The 22500-nt window shown below is 40.5% G+C and overlaps 1 protein-coding gene across 1 annotated transcript in view; it reads right to left on the reverse strand.

The window, feature by feature from the left end:
• Window positions 1–1968: 1968 nt before the first annotated feature.
• Window positions 1969–22500, reverse strand: part of NAMPT (nicotinamide phosphoribosyltransferase) — a 96486-nt gene continuing 75954 nt past the window's right edge. Inside the window, 1 exon segment of the mRNA XM_053716567.1 lies at window positions 1969–5373. Coding sequence (XP_053572542.1) covers window positions 5260–5373 — 114 coding nt within the window. The 3' untranslated portion in view covers window positions 1969–5259.

Genomic DNA, 22500 nt, shown 5'->3' on the forward strand with positions numbered 1-22500 from the left:
TTAGAAAACACTGGGACATTATCACAACTGATAAGTCCCTTCCACTAACACGGATGCTACCACCACGGATTGGGTATCGACGATCCAGATCATTGAGAGATCTCCTTGTCAAAACGGATCCAATAGAATGTTATAAACATACAACCTGGTTGGACCTTAAAAAAAACCTGGTGTGTTCCGCTGCTTGGGTTGTGTCACCTACAATGGACTCATTACGGGCTCATCTTTTACCCACCCACATAGGCGTCAGATATACAAGCATAAACACCACCTTACATGTACTACGACCTACATTGTGTGTGTATTTATTACACTGCATTTGTGGTCTATACTATGTGGGCAAGACCTCTGACGACCTTCGGACAAGAATGGCAAACCATCGCTCATCTATCCAAACAGCGTTAAAACAGGGGAGTTCTGAACAACCTGTGGCCCGGCACTTTTTTGAGCCCAAACACAAAGTCACTGACTTGAAGTATACCATCATAGACCATGTCCCTCCCATGCTTAGGGGAGGAGACCGTAATAAATTGTTATTACAGAAAGAAGCCAGGTGGACTTATAAATTGGAAACCATCATGCCCAAGGGACTCAATGTTCATTTGGATTGGTAGGTGTTTCTTTAATACCAATCCTCAAATAATGAGAGCCACTATTCATTCGGTGGTATATCTGTCATAATCTAGGAGCTGTTTGCTCTTCTAGTATGAATCTTATTTACTTGTGGAATTCTTTCCAGTATATATTCTATTTCTCCTCTCTTTTTATTATTATTTCTCAATTCCCCATTTTTATTTTTTATCTTTTTTCCTTTTCTTTTATCTTTGAATTAAAACCTCTGCATATATCATCTTTTATTAATTGCTCGTGTTAGGTATCATGTTGCTCACTTCAGGTAGATATGTTACGATATAAATTGATGATCTATTTGGCTCCCATAGTACCCACTAATATAGCACCAGTAGAAGGTTGGATTGCTCAATCTGATCGTCATTGTACATCATTTGTAATTTGTTGACACATAGGCAAGCGAGTCATACCCTGCAGACTCGCATTGTGTTCAGTTTCCTTGGCAACCAAGTTGTTGCCGGATATGTCTGATCCACTCGCTTATATTACCGCCTTACGTATCTGTTTCCCGTCTAATTACTCTCGTCCGCTTTTGACAATTTCACACTGTTTTTAACAGCAACACACTAATGTTAGTTTGTAACAGTTGGGTGATTACCTTGTTTCATTTTGTATTTTGGATGGCACGCTGACACGGATGCACACACCCCCTGAGGGGTGTGTCTAGTTTGTAGAACGTGACGTTCCCGTATGTTGTGTATAAATGTCTGGTGGTGGTGGTAAGTGCAATTGTTAATACTTTACCTGTCTGATGACGAGCTTTTGAAGCTCGAAAACGTTCACATTAAAGTGGGCTTTGAACCAAGCGCTTTGGAGTGCGCACTTCAATATATATATATATATATATATATATATATATACACATATATATACACACACACAATACATTTTAAAAATCTGTGGATTTTGTAGCCAAATTTGATCTTTGTTTTTTTTAAAAAGGAGTGTGATCGACCCCTATACGTTTAACCCCTGTAAATGGGTTAAACACAGCTAAATATTAGCTAAACACACTGGGTGTGACAAACTTAACCTCTTAAGGACATATGACGGAATTTTTCTGTCTTAAAACATTTGAGCAAACTGAAAGCTGTGTCCTTAAAGGGTTAACTAGGCATGAATCATCTGCTAACTCCCCACTAGTAAATGGCTACTGAGAAGGATATGTACTTATGCTTTTCCAACAAAAGGATACAAAGAAATCAAAGAAAAAATGTATAATAAAAGTGTTATAAAATATGTTCCATCTGAATCATGAAAGTGTAATTTGGACTTTCATGTCTCTTAAATCATAAAGGAGAAAAAACAAAACAAAACAAAACAAAAAACACAACGAAGTACAATTTGAAAGTATGTTTTTAATATTATTCAGTGTTTATACAGGAAATTACATTACATTTTAAACAGTTGTTGGAGTAGCACATTCCACATAAGGAATTGGGCAATACTTTAGATCTTTGAAGAGACATTTTTACAAAAACAAATAAAAAAAGGTATTTGCATCAAATGCCATAACAGTGCATATCAGGAAAAAATATATATATAAAAGCCATTTAGAACAGTACATACAGATCACAAATAAATTACTTTAAATTTTGACACACATACCATTCTTACACTCAATTTTTTTTTTTAAAGAAATACTTTCATATAAATTAAGAAAAAAAAATGTATTTCATCAAAATAGAGGTTTTCAATGATTTCTGCAAACATGAAGTCCTGCTTCTAAATGGAAGAGATTGAATCACAATTTCAACATCTAGGTCTGAATAACATTATATGGTTTTATCTTTTGTATATTTCATCTGAAAACTGTCTCGTTATAGAACTAATACAGAATAGATTTATCCAATATTTGATAAGCCTACTAGCATCAAGAAAAGAACTCAGTAATTGGATGCCATGTAAAATTAAGTATGTACACAGATTGTATCGAATGGTGCCCAAAATAAAATTTATTTGAATTGTAGTACACAAATAGGAAATCAGTGCACAAGTATACCGGGCATTCATATATAAAAATATCACAAAGGGCATTATTTAGTTGTCAAAACCTATTTTTTTTTTATAGAATGGCTGATTTGAGACCTTTAACAAAAATATCTAAAAATGTACATTTATTTGTATTCTCTTAAGAAATGAAATTTACATTTCCTGTGTTACGTTGATTTTACATTAAATCAGTTCTCTGCCATGATAAAATTAGTTTGAATTCCAAGCAAAATCCTACACTGCAGGGGAGGTTGATCTGAACACGTCTGCATAGCCCACCTGCAGTTAGAATGGAATAGAAGAAGACTATAAACCATTTTCCATATATTAAAAGATTACCTGCTTAAGTTCTTACGGTTCAGTACACAGCAAACAAAATATTATGCAATGCAAATAGTCTTCGATTTAACCAGGTCAACAAAAATACTGCATGCATTTGATGTGCTCGGTAACCTTAAATCAAATGTTACTTGAAGCAAATGGAGATAAAACTTGCATAAAGATATTAAACCTACACTCATAATAAAAGTTAGTCACATGGCTCATTCCCCACTCTATGGCATACAAATCCAAGCAGGTCTCATATATATATATATATATATATATATATAACACAACATTATTAAAGACAGTATACTCCATGAGCCTTTTAAAACGGCCAATACAAGATGCCTGTAAAAAAGGTCAAAAAACCAAGCTGGATTTAAAATAAAGCTTCAACAAAAATATAATTCATTATCTTAATAGAAATATAAAAGTGATGAATGATTTAAAAGTCACATAATTATTAATAATAATAAAAAAAAAAAAAATGAAAAGACTGAAAAGTACAGTCAGATCCAAATTTTAAACAATTTTTATATATTTTTTATTAACTAAAATGGCCTTCAAAATTTTGTGCAAGAAAGGCAAAACCTTAGCACGCTTACCAAGGTGACAATATTTTTTTTTATATTGCATCTAGCATGCAGTGCTAACACTACGGCCTGAAATATTTTTCTTTTTAAATATTATTCCCAATTTGGGGACATGCTCTCAAAAAGGTTTGCCACTAACAAATTCAAGGACTCTTATTTCTGAAACTGGCACATCTACTATTCTGGGGTTAAACAGTAACATTTATAGTAGTACTCTTACCAAAAAAAGAAGCAAACCAAGGCGTCGCTCTAATTTGGAGTAGTGTAAAATATAATCTTAATCTTACTGGAGCATCCCAATGCTATTAACCACCCCATGTCCTGTTGCTCACTGACAAAAAGGTGCTGACATCCTTTTGTAAATAAAAGTTAGCTATTATGCACATTAACAAAATAATAACTGGTACATGCAGCTTTTATATACACACAACTAAATTCCAGTTAAGTCAGACAAAAAAAATAATATATATAAAATTTATATTTGGATTTTTATAAATAAAATGCATACTACTGAAAAAATTATGCTATGAGCATTTTTTTTCTCTCATAAAAAAGTAGTAATTCAAGGATGGACCTTCTACAAAAGTTGCCGATAAGAAGAAGAAAAAAAAAAAAAAAAAAAAAAAAAAGGTGTACTACTATAGTAGTAAATATTAAAGGCATACAAAGCAAAAAAATAATAATTGCAGGATTGCATGATGATCAATCATTTATTATGTTTGATTCCAATAGGTACATGAAAGCTCTCAAAAGCTATGAAAAATATACATGCTTCATTTGTATTTATAACATTTGCTCTCAAGTTAATACCGTTAGGAAGCATATATCGATAAGTCTCTTACATATATAATAATCTGTATAGTGCTTAGTCATAATGAGGAGCAGTTAAAAAGAGACTGCTAACTGAAACAACTATTTGTAGTCAATAAGGCAAATGAAAAGATGCATTTCCCACAATTTTAGTTTTGTGTATTGAAATACTCTGCTCATGTCACATACAAAATACATTAAAAAAAAAAAACAAAACAAAAAAAAACGACCTGTTAATGCAATAACCCTTGCATTGGGTTATCAGCGGAACACAACCTGTGATTGGAGGCTACATAAATATAACACCTACTTGGCTTACTGACCATGTCCGGCTCAGTGCATTGTGGGGTTATACATCATTACTAAGAGACATTTGGATGTTAAAATAATTCTCTACTGCAGATTTATTGCCTCATTACAAAGTCCCTTCAATTGGGAAAAACAATTTTTTTTACGATACAGGTGCGTATAAGTGTGTGCATGTCTTATGACCTGTGAATTAATTATCAATCCTTGTCTGGCTTCATTTTACAGAGTTAAAACACGATAAACTGGTTAAACAAGCATTGCAGTAAAAAGATCAGGAGCCATTTATTAAAACATTAAATATATTTTACAGACGTCGGCCTACAAAAAAAAAAAATATACATATTATATATAATCTAAAGGGGAGTCCCTAAAAACGCTACTCAAAGAAATGAGAGCTTATCTTTTTCTTCAAATATTAAACTGGGTATTTAACCAAGGATCTCAAAATAGTGTTGATAATCAATAAAAACAAACATTCACTAAGAAATAGACGCTAAGAAATTAACAAATAAACATGGCAAAAACACAAAAAGAAAGGTACATATCGTTTTGTACAGTTATCTATGACATACATGATGGAGATACACAGAAAACAAGAAATTTACTGAATCTCGTCTTCTAGTTCCCTATTCTTCAGGCCAGCGTTGCTTCGGACATCATCAAAAGAGTAGCATGTAATTATCTTACCATTCTTAAAGACTGTATGAAGGAGATCCTAGAAAAAAAAAATATATAACAAAATTAAAAACGTATTAGAGCATATAGGAAAAAAATGTTTTTACATCTGTAGTTATAATTAAAATGTTTTTAAATATTCTAATGCATATTAATATTTTATAGTAAGTCTAGGTCCTATAGATTCAACTTTATGACCTAAATATGTATAGCTTAGAGGAGGGAGAGGAGAGAGATGAGGCGGAGATAGTCCGCTTCCCAGTTCTTCACTCCAGGAATGTGAATCACTAACAGAGCATTTGTTCTTTTCTGCCCAGAACAGAATGTGAAACCTCCTGCATCCCCAGAGGATGGAGAGTCCCCCCTTGATTTATATATGCCACATCAGTCACATTGTCTGATTGAAAACGGATGTATTCCCCTTTCTTGAGAAGAGGCCAGGACTGACAGACAATCTCAAATAATCGCACAGAATTACAAGATGTTGATTGGTAACCTTGCCTCCAAGAGACTAAACTCCTTGTGCCCTTTGAGACTCCCAGACTAAGTCCCAACCCAAAAGACTGGCATCTGTGGTCACAATCTCCCATGAAGGATTGAGAGAGAGAAAAAGAGAGAGAAAAAGAGAGAGAAAAAGAGAGAGAAAAAGAGAGAGAAAAAGAGAGAGAAAAAGAGAGAGAAAAAGAGAGAGAAAAAGAGAGAGAAAAAGAGAGAGAAAAAGAGAGAGAAAAAGAGAGAGAAAAAGAGAGAGAAAAAGAGAGAGAAAAAGAAAGAGAGAGAGATAGAAAAAGTCGGAGTAAGGAATCTAGAACAATTTGTTGATCCAACAGCAGATAATCCTTTGTTCATTGCCTGAGCATAGAGAGCTGGAGAGGACGAAAGTTAAAGGGACAGTCTAGGCCAAAATAAACTTTCATGATTCAGATAGAGCATGTAATTTTAAACAATTTTCCAATTTAACCTTTATCACCAATTTCTCTTGTAAAGGTGTATCCAGTCTACGGGTTCATCCATTACTTGTGGGATATTCTCCTTTCCAACAGGAAGTTGCAAGAGGACACCCACAGCAGAGCTGTCTATATAGCTCCTCCCCTAACTGCCACCCCCAGTCATTCTCTTGCAACTCTCGACAAGAAAGGAAGTATCAAGAGATATGTGGTGACTTAGTGTAGTTTTTACCTTCAATCAAGAGTTTGTTATTTTTAAACGGTACCGGCGTTGTACTGTTTTACTCTCAGGCAGAAATTGGAAGAAGAATCTGCCTGGAGGTTGATGATCTTAGCGGTTTGTAACTAAGGTCCATTGCTGTTCTCACACATAACTGAAGAGTATGGAAAGAAAACTTCAGTTGGGGGGACGGTTTGCAGATCACCTGCTTTGAGGTATGTTCAGTATATTTTTTCTAGAGAGATAAGGTCTAGAAAATGCTGACAGTGCCTGGTATATTTGAGGTAAGCTTGATACAGTGATTTAACAACGACTGGGATCATGCTTACAAGATAAGGGTAATATTCATGTTAATTCTCATATTACTTAGTGTAAAAACGTTTGCATAACTTACAGAAAAAACGTTTTTTCTCCGAGGGTGATAAATCTTTATTTGGGGCCTAGTTTTCCACATGGCTTGTTAGATTACTCCTAGGAGTACTTTTTTAAGGCCCTCTGACATTGAGTGCATGGTGGGAGGGGCCTATTTTCACGCACTTTATGTGCAGTTGATATTCAGACTGAGACATCCAGCTTCCCTAAAGGAGTCCTCTGGCATCTAGGACCACTATAGAGGGGTTTTTTCCTGCAGAAATCGTGTTTAAGGGCAGGTAGGAGCCACAGCAGAGCTGTGGCAGCATGTTTGACTGTTTTTTTTAACGGTTTTACCGTTTTTCTAATCCGGTTTGGGGCCTAAGGGGTTAATCATCTATTTGCAAGTGGGTGCAATGCTGCTTTGGTCTCTTATACACACTGTAAAAATTTCGTAGAGTTTACTACTTTTTAACACTGTTTTGCAGTTTATGTGGTATTTTTTTTTTCTCTTAAAGGCACAGTACCGTTTTTGTTTAATTGCTTTTTCACATTTATTAAAGTGTTTTCCAAGCTTGCTGGTCTCATTACTAGTATGTTAAACATGTCTGACATAGAGGAAATTCCTTGTTCATTATGTTTAGAAGCCATTGTGGAACCCCCTCTTAGAATGTGTACCAAATGCACTGACCTTTCTATAAGTTATAAAGACCATATTATGGCTTTTAAAGATTTATCACCAGAGGTTTCTCAGACTGACAAAAGGGAGGTTAAACCACCTAGCTCTCCCAATGTGTCAGAGCCTATATCTCCCGCGCAAGTGACGCCAAGTACATCTGGCACGTCCAATGCGTTTACCTTTCAAGACATGGCGGCAGTTACGAATCATACCCTCAGAGGTATTGTCCAAACTGCCAGGGTTACAAGGAAAGCGAGACAGCTCTGGGGCTAGAACAAATACAGAGCTTTCTGACGCTTTAGTAGCTATGTCTGATATACCCTCACAATGTACAGAAGCCAAAGCAGGAGAGCTTCTATCTGTGGGTGACATTTCTGATTCAGGGAAGGCGTTAATTCAGTCTGACTCTGAAATGACAGCATTTAAATTTAAGCTTGAACACCTCCGCTTGTTGCTCAGGGAGGTTTTAGCGACTCTGGATGACTGACACCATTGTAGTCCCAGAGAAATTGTGTAAAATGGACAAATACTTTGCAGTGCCTGTTTACACTGATGTTTTTCCAATCCCTAAGAGGTTTTCAGAAATTATTACGAAGGAATGGGATAGACCAGGTGTACCGTTCTCTCCCCCTCCTGCTTTTAAAAAGATGTTTCCCATAGATGCCGCTACACAGGACTCGTGGCAGACGGTCCCTAAGGTGGAGGGAGCAGTCTCTACCCTAGCTAAGCGTACAACTATCCCCGTCGAGGACAGTTGTGCTTTCCTAGATCCAATGGATAAAAAATTAGAGGGTTTCCTTAAGAAAATCTTTATACAACAAGGTTTTATTCTCCAGCCTCTTGCATGCATTGCCCCAGTCACTGCTGCAGCGGCTTTCTGGTTCGAGTCTCTTGAGGAGGATCTACAGGTGGAGACCCCGTTGGATGATATCCTAGACAGGCTTAAAGCTCTTAAGTTAGCCAATTCATTTATTTCTGACGCAGTTTTTCATTTAACAAAGCTAACGGCTAAGAATTCAGGTTTTGTCATTTAGGCACGTAGGGCGCTATGGCTTAAGTCCTGGTCAGCTGACGTTACTTCAAAGTCTAAGCTTCTCAACATCCCCTTCAAAGGGCAGACCCTATTCGGGCCTGGACTGAAGGAGATCATTTCTGATATTACTGGAGGAAAAGGCCACGCCCTTCCCCAGGATAGGTCCAACAAATTAAGGACCAAACAGACTAATTTTCGTTCCTTTCGAAACTTCAAGAGTGGCGCAGCTTCAACTTCCTCTACTACAAAACAAGAGGGAACTTTTGCCCAGTCCAAGCCAGTCTGGAGACCTAACCAGGCTTGGAACAAGGGAAAGCAGGCCAAAAAAAACTGCTGCTGCCTCTAACACAGCATGAAGGAGTAGCCCCGATCCGGGACCAGATCTAGTTGGGGGCAGACTTTCTCTCTTCGCCCAGGCTTGGGCAAGAGACGTCCAGGATCCCTGGGCTCTGGAGATTGTTTCCCAGGGATATCTTCTGGATTTCAAAGCCTCATCTCCAAAGGGGAGATTTCATCTCTCACAATTATCTGCAAACCAGATAAAGAGAGAGGAATTCTTACGTTGCGTTCACGACCTTCTGGTTATGGGAGTGATCCACCCAGTTCCAAGGGAGGAACAGGGGCAGGGATTCTATTCAAATCTGTTTATAGTTCCCAAAAAAGAGGGAACTTTCAGACCAATCTTGGATCTCAAGATCCTAAACAAATTTCTCAGGGTCCCATCCTTCAAGATGGAGACTATTTGAACCATCCTACCTATGATCCAGGAGGGTCAATATATGACTACCGTGGACTTAAAGGATGCTTATCTCCACATTCCGATACACAGAGATCATCATCGGTTTCTCAGGTTTGCCTTCCTAGACAGGCACTACCAGTTTGTGGCTCTTCCCTTCGGGTTAGCCACGGCACCAAGAATCTTTACGAAGGTTCTAGGGTCCCTACTGGCGGTTCTAAGGCCACGAGGCATAGCGGTGGCTCCTTACCTAGACGACATTCTGATACAGGCGTCGAATTTTCAAATTGCCAAGTCCCATACGGACATTGTTCTGGCATTCCTGAGGTCTCACGGGTGGAAGGTGAATGAAGAAAAGAGTTCTCTCTCCCCTCTCACAAGAGTTTCCTTCCTAGGAACTCTGATAGATTCAGTAGAAATGAAGATTTTTCTGACAGAGGTCAGGTTGTCAAAGCTTCTAAATTCCTGCCGTGCTCTTTATTCCACTTATCAGCCGTCAGTGGCTCAGTGTATGGAAGTAATCGACTTAATGGTAGCGGCAATGGACATAGTTCCGTTTGCCTGCCTACATCTCAGACCACTGCAACTTTGCATGCTCAATCAGTGGAATGGGGATTACACAGATTTGTCCCCTCTGCTAAATCTGGATCAGGGGACCAGGGATTCTCTTCTCTGGTGGCTATCTCGGGTCCTTCTGTCCAGGGGAATCAGTTTCCGCAGGCCAGAATGGACTATAGTGACGACCGATGCCAGCCTTCTGGGCTGGGGTGCAGTCTCGAACTCCCTGAAGGCTCAGGGTTCGTGGAATCAGGAGGAAACCCTTCTTCCGATAAACATTCTGGAACTAAGAGCGATATTCAATGCTCTTCAGGCTTGGCCTCAGCTAGCTGCGGTCAGGTTCATCAGATTTCAGTCGGACAACATCACGACTGTAGCCTACATCAACCATCAGGGGGGAACAAGGAGCCCCCTGGCAATGTTGGAGGTTTCAAAGATAATTCTATGGGCAGAGGTTCACTCCTGCCATCTCTCAGCTATCCATATCCCAGGAGTAGAGAACTGGAAGGCGGATTTCCTAAGTCGGCAGACTTTTCATCCGGGGGAGTGGGAGCTACATCCGGAGGTATTTGCCCAGTTGATTCAACTATGGGGCAAACCAGAACTGGATCTCATGGCGTCTCGTCAGAACGCCAAGCTTCCTTGTTACGGGTACAGGTCCAGGGATCCCAAGGCAGCGCTGATAGATGCTCTAGCAGCGCTCTGGTCCTTCAGCCTGGCTTATGTGTTTCCACGATCAAGCAGGAGAGAACTTCAGTGATTTTGATAGCTCCTGTGTGGCCACGCAGGACTTGGTATGCAGATCTGGTGGACATGTCATCCTTTCCACCATGGACTCTGCCGCTAAGGCAGGACCTTCTTCTTCAAGGTCCTTTCAAACATCCAAATCTAATTTCTCTGCGTCTGACTGCTTGGAGATTGATAGAATCAAGCGTTCAAAGCGTGGTTTTTCTGAATCGGTCATTGATACCTTAATTCAGGCTCAAAAGCCTGTCACCAGGAAAATCTCTCATAAGATATGGTGTAAATATCTTCATTGGTGTGAATCCAAGGGTTACTCATGGAGTAAAGTCAGGATTCCTAGAATCTTATCCTTCCTCCAAGAAGGTTTGGAGAAGGGATTGTCAGCTAGTTCCATAAAAAGGACAGATTTCTGCTCTGTCTATTCTTTTGCACAAACGTCTGGCTGAGGTTCCAGACGTTCAGGCGTTTTGCCAGGCTTTAGTTAGAATCAAGCCTGTGTTTAAACCTGTTGCTCCGCCATGGAGTTTGAATTTAGTTCTTAAAGTTCTTCAAGGGGTTCCTTTGCATTCCATACATATTAAACTTTTATCTTGGAAAGATCTGTTTTTAGTAGCCATTTCCTCGGCTCGAAGAGTTTCAGAGTTATCTGCTTTACAGTGTGATTCACCTTATCTGATTTTCCATGCAGATAAGGTAGTTTTGCGTACTAAACCTGGGTTTCTTCCTAAAGTAGTATCTAATAAGAATATCAATCAGGAGATTGTTGTTCCTTCATTATGTCCTAATCCTTCCACAAAGAAGGAACGTCTTTTACACAATCTTGATGTGGTTCGTGCTTTAAAGTTTTATTTACAAGCTACAAAGGATTTTTGTCAAACATCGGCTTTGTTTGTTGACTACTCTGGACAAAGGAGAGGCCAAAAGGCTTCGGCAACTTCTCTTTCTTTTTGGCTGAGAATCATAATCCGCTTAGCTTATGAGACTGCTGGCCAGCAGCCTCCTGAAAGAATTACAGCTCATTCCACTAGAGCGGTGGCTTCCACATGGGCTTTTAAAAATGAGGCCTCTGTTGAACAGATTTGTAAGGCGGCGACTTGGTCTTCGCTTCATACTTTTTCTAAATTCTACAAATTCGATACTTTTGCTTCTTTGGAGGCTATTTTTGGGAGAAAGGTCTTACAGGCAGTGGTGCCTTCCGTTTAAGTTCCTGCCTTGTCCCTCCCTTCATCCGTGTCCTAAAGCTTTGGTATTGGTTTCCCACAAGTAATGGATGAACCCGTGGACTGGATACATCTTTACAAGAGAAAACAAAATTTATGCTTACCTGATAAATTTATTTCTCTTGTGGTGTATCCAGTCCACGGCCCGCCCTGTTATTTTAAGGCAGGTGTTTTTTATTTTTAAACTACAGTCACCACTGCACCCTATAGTTTCTCCTTTTTTCTTGCTTGTCTTCGGTCAAATGACTGGGGGTGGCAGTTAGGGGAGGAGCTATATAGACAGCTCAGCTGTGGGTGTCCTCTTGCAACTTCCTGTTGGGAAGGAGAATATCCCACAAGTAATGGATGAACCCGTGGACTGGACACACCACAAGAGAAATAAATTTATCAAGTAAACATAAATTTTGTTTTTGCTTTGTTCTCTTGGTATTCTTAGTTGAAATCTTAACCTAGGAGGTTCATATGCTAATTTCTTAGACCTTGAAGGCCACCTCTTTTCAGAATGCATTTTAACAGTTTTTCACCACTAGAGGGTGTTAGTTCATGTATTTCATATAGATAACACTGTGCTCGTGCACGTGAAGTTATCTGGGAGCAGGCACTGATTGGCTAAACTGCAAGTCTGTCAAAAGAACTGAAATAAGGGGCAGTTTGCAGAGGCTTAGATACAATATAATCACAGAGGTTAAAAGTATTTTAATATAACTGTGTTGGTTATGCAAAACTGGGGAATGGGTAATAAAGGGATTATCTATCTTTTAAAACAATAAAAATGCTGGTGTAGACTGTCCCTTTAAGGCAGGCTAATGGAACAGCATCCGAGGCTGCACCATAAAAGACCCACTACCTCCATGCACTGGGCTACCGTTGGAAAAGGAGAACATTGGAGAGAATGGCACGCCTTCTGATGTTTGAGCAAAAATCTGTCAAAAAAATTAAAGTGTGCACAGAAAAGTGAATAGAAAAGCCACCTTTGCTGCTGGAGATAAAGGGCTCTTTGGAACATGTATTCTCCAACCAAGATCCTGAAGTTAGGATAAGAGTATGAGCAATTGCTAGTGTCAGAGAAGGAGCTTGAACTAGGATGACGTCCAGGAAGGGGCCATTGATATGCCCTGGGCTCCGATTACAGCCACTAATGCTCCCAACACCTTTGTGAAGATGCGTGGAGCTGTGACCAGAAAAAAAAGAAAGGGCAACAAACTGATAGTGTTTGTTGAGGAAGGCAAACCTTCGAAATTTATGATCCTTGTGAATAGGGATATGAAGCTATGCATCCTTGAGGTTTATGGTGGACATGAATTGACCCTGTTGGATTAAGGGTACAATTGTGGAAATTGTTTCCATTGAAGGTAGGGACCATTAATAATGTGTTTAGAGTTTTTAAGTTCAAGATGGGTCTGAAATTCCCTTCCCTTCTTTGAGACAATGAAGAGATTGGAGTAATAACCTTGCCACTGTTGAGAATAATGTATTGGAACAATTAGTCCCACTGTCCTCCAGATCTTTAACACATTGAATAAAGAAAGGATTTTTGGAGACGTGAGACAGATGGAATCGTCCTCAAGGAGGCCGGGCTCAAAAACCTATTCTGTAATCCTGTAACGTGGTTTTGAACCCAAGAATCCTGTACTGAATGAAACCAGGCATTCTGAAAGAGACTTAATCTGGTTTGTGGGCTGCACCTTTATTCAGATTTGGAACTGGAGTTGGACTTCTTGCTCAGTTTATGTTTGGCCCAAGAAGAACCAGGTTTCCGGGCAGGCTTGGAAGACTCAGACTTCTGGAGAGGAGGAAGACTTGTGGTCTCTTGAGGAATGAAAGCAACGAAACTGGTTACTCTGCCTATTCTTTCCCTTTGACTTCTAATCATGAAGAGGGAAGCTCCTTTACCTCCAGTCTTAATTATATAGTCCAGATCCAATCCAAAAAATGAATCTTTCCTTTGAAGGAAAGAGACAATTTAGTTTTAAACACCATGTCCGCTGACCAAGATTTTAGCCATAGGACCCTTATTAAAATAACTACCAAGATGCCATAGCCTGTGCATGGAAAAAGACCCCCTCCCCCGGCCTAGAATTTGTAACACCATGGCTTATATCTATACCATGGAAAGATATATTTTACAAACTTGACAATACAGACCTTTTTGAACTTGTGTGGGCGGACTAGAAAGATGTTTACAACAAGAATGTAGACCTAATGTTCTGACCACTGACTGAGTCTGGTGGAGTTGAGGGATGACGAGTTCTAATTCTGGGATCTAAGGAAGAGTTGTGACCCTTCCCACAAATAATAACTACCAAGGACATATTCTTGAAATCAATCTTGATGATGCCCATGACTGCATCAAATATAAAGCATTAGACATCTTGAAAGCCTTAATGCAATTCTGAATGTCTTCAGCAGAAAATAGATTTGCATCTAATTGAGATAAGGAATTGCACCATAGGCCGCAGCCACACATGTAATAGTCACGGCTTGTCTGAGTAATAGACCCGTTTGTTAGAAAAGCTTTCTTGTCTAACAATAGGGATAGTGGTACCTTTCACCATTGTAGAGATAGCTCCGTCCACATTGGGAATAGTTTCCCAAAATTCCACACAATCTGTTCTGGAATTGGATACATATTTTTTAAAACTGGCAGAGGGAGCAAACTGAATGCCAGGCTTTTTCCACTCCTTTGTGATGAAAGCAGACACTAAATCAGGGACCTAAAACACTTCAGGAATTTTTGGAGGAGCTTTGAAAACCCCATTCAACTGACAGTCTTGCTTTCCGCAGGCTTTGACTCAGAAATGCCCCGAGTTTTAAGGGCCTCATGTAATAAGGTACTAATATGCTACACCTTAAACCTGAAGGTTGAGTCCCCCCATCTGAAGTAGCAGGACTCTGACTTAGCAGAATCAGAACTTTGCAGAATTTCCAGAATTTAAACTTAAAGGGAAGAAACCTGCATATTTACATTGCGATGCAGACAAATACCTAAATTTGCATTTGCACTTACTTGGTTTGGGGATAACAGCCACATTTTCTGCTATTGCTTAGTGCAATCAGTAGTTGCTCCCTGCGTAATATACAATGGAGCAGGATAGACACCCCTAGCAGGCTGATCCGCATGTATAAGGCGAGGTATACAACTATTACATAGCTGGTAACTGCACAGAGGTATAATCGGCAGATCTACTTTCTAATAGGTCTGACATAATTACAGGGGGAACAGAGATGTTAGACTCCATAAAACACAAAAAACTGTTCTAACAATTGAATTTTTAAGCACTTAGGGGCCGAATTATGAAAGTGCGAACAGACATGATACGCTGTAACGATCATGTCCGCCGCACATCGATAAATGCTGACAGCAAACACCATCAGCATTTATCATTGCACAAGCATCTCTCGTAAAAAGCTTGTGCAATGCTGCCCCTTGCACATTCATGGCCAATCGGCCGCTTGCAGGGGGTGTCAATCAACCTGATTGGGCGGATTGCTGTCCGCCCCCTCAGAGCAGGCGGACGAGTTAAGGAGCAGCTGTCTTAAGACCGCCTCTTTTTAACTCCCGTTTCCAGTGAGCCTGAAGGAAACGGGTGTATATGGCCACATATGTGCCGTGATAAATCGGCCCCCAAATGTTAAATGACCAGGGTGAGCAGTAAGAAAACTACTACAATAAGCCAGACTGTAAATGCACCTCAGACACAATAATAGGCGTACAATAAGAGAAACGATTAAAACCCTCTTATTGCTGAAAACAGATAACGCTGTGCCAACCCACCCTTCTAGCAGCTCTTGTATGAGTTCTTACCCCCTCAGGCATCAATAGAGATGGCAGGGGCAAGAAGAAAGGCACAAAAATAAGATTTCAGCTTGAGAGCAACTGAAATAAGCCTCTTAAAGAATAAAAAAAAGGGGGGGTTGGATGTGTAGGGAGGCCGGCCAAGTCCCCCAGCTATGCTGTACTTGCAAAACAAGTACTTATAGCCTGTGCTGGAAACGACTTACCTAAATGAAGCATCACTCCACTGATCTTATCAGCAAGACTTCTGTAGCTATATCCAATAGAGAACTGTACAGGCAACAGCAGAGGACCTGAGACAAAATACCTTAAATCCCACAGGAGGAGGCTAAGGGATGTGTCCCTGCGACACCTGAGGGTAGTTATGGCTGAAATCACATAGGGAATATTCTGCACACATAACATGGTATTCCTGTATCAGTGAGTGTGCCTGAAGTCTCTTTGCTTATTTCTGAATATGTCCCAGGGATAATGGATCGCACATTGCTTTGAGCGCCCATAAACAAATAGCATGAACACCTTTATCTTCAACCTCTCTCCTGGGAAGCCAAGAACAAAACTAGGTGAGGATGGGAGGGATTAAAGGTCTTGTGTGGGATCTTGGCCTCCTCATGGTTGCGGGAAATATAAATAATATAATATAATATAATATAATATAATATAATATAAATATATATATATATATATATATATATACACACAGTTCCTTAAGGGGAAAGCACAATCTCACCACTTGTTAAGTGCCACGGTGCTCTGCTGTAAATAATCCACAACGTCCACAGAATGCAGGCACTCACTGGTCTTAGTAAAATATAACAATTTATTTAGAAATCATTAAAAAGACATAACGTTTCGGCACCAATATGTGCCTTTGTCAAATGTCAGCATGTAACCAAACGAATATGCAGCACACTTAAAATCAATATGATGTGCCGAAACGTTATGTCTTTTTAATGATTTCTAAATAAATTGTTATATTTTACTAAGACCAGTGAGTGCCTGCATTCTGTGGACATATATATATATATATATATATATATATATATATATATATATATATATATATATATATATATATATATATATATATATATATATATATATATATATATATATATATATATATATATATATATATATACATACATATACATACATATACACACACACACACACTCTTTAATATACTTTCATTATTTATTTGGTCTCCTTTTCCTGTAATTCCATTCTGAAATTGTGAGCTTTTCAGTTCCTGTTAGAAATAGAAGTGCAGAACACATTCCACACAGCCATTGACTGCACACTCTCGTTAACTATCTATAATTTCCCACAGCAGTGAGGCACCTAGGTAGCGCTTGCTAATTGGTGACTAAATGTAGCCACCAATCAGAAAGCGCTACCCAGGGTGCTGAACCAAAAATGGGCTGGCTCCTAAGCTTACGTTTCTGCTTTTTCAAATAAAGATACCAAGAAAACGAAAAAAAAAACATAATTTATGCTTACCTGATAAATTTATTTCTCTTGTAGTGTGTTCAGTCCACGGGTCATCCATTACTTATGGGATATATTCTCCTCCCCAACAGGAAGTTGCAAGAGGATCACCCAAGCAGAGCTGCCATATAGCTCCTCCCCTTACATGTCATATCCAGTCATTCGACCGAAACAAGACGAGAAAGGAAAAACTATAGGGTGCAGTGGTGACTGGAGTTTTAATTAAAATTTAGAACTGCCTCAAAAAAGACAGGGCGGGCCGTGGACTGAACACACTACAAGAGAAATAAATTTATCAGGTAAGCATAAATTATGTTTTCTCTTGTTAAGTGTGTTCAGTCCACGGGTCATCCATTACTTATGGGATACCAATACCAAAGCTAAAGTACACGGATGATGGGAGGGACAAGGCAGGAACATTAAACAGAAGGAACCACTGCCTGTAGAACCTTTCTCCCAAAACCAGCCTCCGAAGAAGCAAAAGTGTCAAATTTGTAAAATTTTGAAAAGGTATGAAGTGAAGACCAAGATGCGGCCTTGCAAATCTGTTCAACAGAGGCCTCATTCTTAAAGGCCCAGGTGGAAGCCACAGCTCTAGTGGAATGAGCTGTAATTCTTTCAGGAGGCTGCTGTCCAGCAGTCTCATAGGCTAAACGTATTATGCTACGAAGCCAAAAAGAGAGAGGTGGCCGAAGCCTTTTGACCTCTCCTCTGACCAGAATAAACGACAAACAGAGAAGTTTGCCGAAAATCTTTAGATGCCTGTAAGTAGAACTTCAGGGCACGGACTACGTCCAGATTATGCAAAAGACGTTCCTTCTTTGAAGAAGGATTAGGGCATAACGATGGAACAACAATGTCTTGATTGATATTCCTGTTAGAAACAACCTTAGGTAAAAACCCAGGTTTAGTACGCAGAACTACCTTGTCTGAATGAAAAATCAGATAAGGAGAATCGCAATGTAAGGCAGATAACTCAGAGACTCTCCGAGCCGAGGAAATAGCCATCAAAAACAGAACTTTCCAAGATAACAGCTTGATATCAATGGAATGAAGGGGTTCAAACGGAACACCCTGAAGAACTTTAAGAACCAAGTTTAAGCTCCACGGAGGAGCAACAGTTTTAAACACAGGCTTAATCCTAGCCAAAGCCTGACAAAAAGCCTGGACGTCTGGATTCTCTGCCAGACGTTTGTGTAAAAGAATAGACAGAGCAGAAATCTGTCCCTTTAACGAACTAGCGGATAAACCCTTTTCTAAACCCTCTTGTAGAAAAGCCAATATCCTAGGAATCCTAACCTTACTCCATGAGTAACTCTTGGATTCACACCAATATAAATATTTACGCCATATCTTGTGGTAAATTTTTCTGGTAACAGGTTTCCGAGCCTGTATTAACGTATCAATAACCGACTCTGAAAAACCACGCTTTGATAGAATCAAGCGTTCAATCTCCATGCAGTCAGCCTCAGAGAAATTAGGCTTGGATGGTTGAAAGGACCCTGAATTAGAAGGTCCTGCCTCAGAGGCAGAGACCATGGTGGACAGGACGACATGTCCACTAGGTCTGCATACCAGGTCCTGCGTGGCCACGCAGGCGCTATGAGAATCACCGATGCTCTCTCCTGTTTGATCCTGGCAATCAGTCGAGGTAGCAACGGAAATGGTGGAAACACATAAGCCATGTTGAAAACCCAAGGGGCTGCTAGTGCATCTACCAGCACCGCTCCCGGGTCCCTGGACCTGGATCCGTAACAAGGAAGCTTGGCGTTCTGGCGAGATGCCATGAGATCCAGCTCCGGTTCGCCCCAACGAAGAATCAGTTGAGCAAACACCTCCGGGTGAAGTTCCCACTCCCCCGGATGAAAGGTCTGGCGACTTAGAAAGTCCGCCTCCCAGTTCTCCACGCCTGGGATGTAGATCGCTGACAGGTGCCCAGCGAAATATCTTCGAGACTTCCAATATCGCTAGGGAACTCCTGGTTCCCCCTTGATGATTGATGTAAGCCACAGTCGTGATGTTGTCCGACTGAAATCTGATGAACCTCAGTGTTGCTAACTGAGGCCAAGCTAGAAGAGCATTGAATATTGCTCTTAATTCCAGAATGTTTATTGGGAGGAGTTTCTCCTCCTGAGTCCACGAACCCTGAGCCTTCAGGGAGTTCCAGACTGCACCCCAGCCTAGTAGGCTGGCATCTGTTGTTACAATCGTCCATTCTGGTCTGCGGAAAGTCATTCCTTTGGACAGATGAACCCGCGACAACCACCAGAGAAGAGAATCTCTGGTCTCCTGGTCCAGACTTAGTAAAGGGGACAGATCTGAGTAATCCCCATTCCACTGACTTAGCATGCATAGTTGCAGCGGTCTGAGATGTAGGCGCGCAAATGGCACTATGTCCATTGCCGTGACCATTAAGCCGATTACTTCCATGCACTGAGCTACTGATGGGCTTGGAATGGAATGAAGGACACGGCAAGCATTTAGGATTTTTGATAACCTGGACTCCGTCAGGAAATTCTTCATCTCTACAGAATCTATAAGAGTCCCTAGAAAGGGAACCCTTGTGAGTGGGAACAGAGAACTCTTTTCCATGTTCACTTTCCACCCATGCGACCTCAGAAATGCTAGAACTATCTCTGTATGAGACTTTGCATTTTGAAAAGTTGACGCTTGTATCAGGATGTCGTCTAGGTACGGAGCCACCGCTATGCCTCGCGGTCTTAGTACCGCCAGAAGCGAGCCCAGAACCTTTGTAAAAATTCTCGGGGCCGTAGCCAACCCGAAGGGAAGAGCTACAAACTGGTAATGCCTGTCTAGAAAGGCAAACCTTAGGTACCGATAATGATCTTTGTGAATCGGTATGTGAAGGTAGGCATCCTTCAAGTCCACTGTGGTCATATACTGACCCTCCTGGATCATGGGTAGGATGGTTCGAATAATTTCCATTTTGAACGATGGAACTCTTAGGAATTTGTTTAAGATCTTCAGGTCCAAGATTGGCCTGAAGGTTCCCTCTTTTTTGGGAACCACAAACAGATTTGAGTAAAAACCTTGCCCTTGTTCCGTCCGCGGAACCGGGTGGATCACTCCCATTACTAAGAGGTCTTGTACACATCGTAGAAATGCCTCTTTCTTTATTAGGTTTGTTGATAACCTTGACAGATGAAATCTCCCTTGTGGAGAAGTTTTGAAGTCCAGAAGGTATCCCTGAGATATGATCTCCAATGCCCAGGGATCCTGGACATCTCTTGCCCAGGCCTGGGCGAAGAGAGAAAGTCTGCCCCCCACTAGATCCGTTTCCGGATAGGGGGCCCTCTCTTCATGCTGTCTTAGGGGCAGAGGTAGGTTTTCTGGCCTGCTTGCCCTTGTTCCAGGACTGGTTGCCTTTCCAACCCTTTCTGTAACGAGTAGCAGTCCCTTCCTGTTTTGGAGCGGAGGAAGTTGATGCTGCTCCTGCCTTGAAATTACGAAAGGCACGAAAATTAGACTGTTTGGCCTTTGATTTGGCCCTGTCCTGAGGAAGGGTGTGACCCTTACCTCCAGTAATGTCAGCAATAATTTCTTTCAAGCCGGGCCCGAATAAGGTTTGCCCTTTGAAAGGAATATTAAGCAATTTAGATTTAGAAGTTACATCTGCTGACCAGGATTTAAGCCATAGCGCTCTGCTGGCCTGGATGGCGAATCCGGAGTTCTTAGCCGTTAATTTGGTTAAATGCACAACGGCATTCGAAACAAATGCATTAGCTAGCTTAAGGGCTTTAAGCTTGTTCATAATCTCATCCAATGGTGCTGTGCGAATAGCCTCTTCCAGAGACTCAAACCAGAATGCCGCTGCGCAATGCATGCAAGGGGCTGTAATATAAAACCTTGTTGAACAAACATTTTCTTAAGGTAACCTAATTTTTTATCCATTGGATCTGAGAAAGCACAACTATCCTCCACCGGGATAGTGGTACGCTTGGCTAAAGTAGAAACTGCTCCCTCCACCTTAGGGACCGTCTGCCATAAGTCTCGAGTGGTGGCGTCTATTGGGAACATTTTTCTAAATATCGGAGGAGGGGAAAGGGCACACCGGGTCTATCCCACTCCTTGCTAATAATCTCTGTAAGCCTTTTAGGTATAGGAAAAACGTCAGTACACACCGGTACCGCATAGTATTTATCCAGCCTACATAATTTCTCTGGGATTGCAACCGTGTCGCAATCGTTCAGAGCCGCTAACACCTCCCCTAGCAATATACGGAGGTTCTCAAGCTTAAATTTAAAATTTGAAATTTCTGAATCCGGTCTCCCCGGATCAGATCCGTCACCCACAGAATGAAGCTCTCCGTCCTCATGTTCTGCAAATTGTGACGCAGTATCGAACATGGCTCTCGTGTCATCGGCGCGCTCTGTTCTAAACCCAGAGCTATCGCGCTTGCCTCTTAACTCAGGCAAATTAGATAATACTTCTTTCATAACATTAGCCATATCATGCAAAGTGATTTGTAAGGGCCTTGATGTACTTGGCGCCACAATCTCACGCACCTCCTGAGCGGGAGGCAAAGGTACTGACACGTGAGGAGAGTTAGGCGGCATAACTTCCCCCTCGTTGTCTGGTGATAATTTCTTTACCGGTAAAGACTGACTTTTATTTAAATTAACATCAATACAATTGGTACACATATTTCTATTGGGCTCCACATTGGCTTTTAAACATAATGAACAAGCAGATTCATCTGTATTAGACATGTTTAAACAGACTAGCAATGAAGGCTAGCAAGCTTGGAAAAAATCTTTCAATAAATTTACAAGCAATAGAAAAAACGCTGCAGCGCTTTTAAAAACACAAAAAAACTGTCACAGTTGAAATAACAATGAACTAATTCAGTTATAGCCAACAATTTTAACAGTAAATGTATGAATTTAGCAGAGGATTGCACCCACTAGCAAACGGATGATTAACCTCTCAATACCCAAAAACAGATAATCAATTTAAGATTTAACGTTTTTATCACAGTCAAACACACTGTCACAGGTCTGCCGTGACTGATTACCTCCCTCAAAAATGAATTTTGAAGACCCCTGCGCCCTCTGAAGACGTCCTGGATCAAGGAGGAAGAAGCAGGAAGACTGCTAGAATTTTAACTGCTCAACAAGGCGCTAAAAAAGGTCCCTCCCACTCATATTACAACAGTGGGAGACCTCTTACAACGGTTTCTATGCAGAAATATATACGTTATGGAAAAAAATCATGCCCAAAAAGATTCATCACCAAAGTACCTCACAAAACGAATAACATGCCAATAAACGTTTTAAAAACAACTTTCCAGTGTTATGCAAAGTTCTCACTAAGCCTGCTACCAGTCGCTTCTACTGCAGTTAAGGCTCATACATTTATTTCAGTATTAACA

The sequence above is a fragment of the Bombina bombina genome, chromosome 6 (assembly GCF_027579735.1).
Source record: "Bombina bombina isolate aBomBom1 chromosome 6, aBomBom1.pri, whole genome shotgun sequence".
Lineage (NCBI taxonomy): Eukaryota > Metazoa > Chordata > Amphibia > Anura > Bombinatoridae > Bombina > Bombina bombina.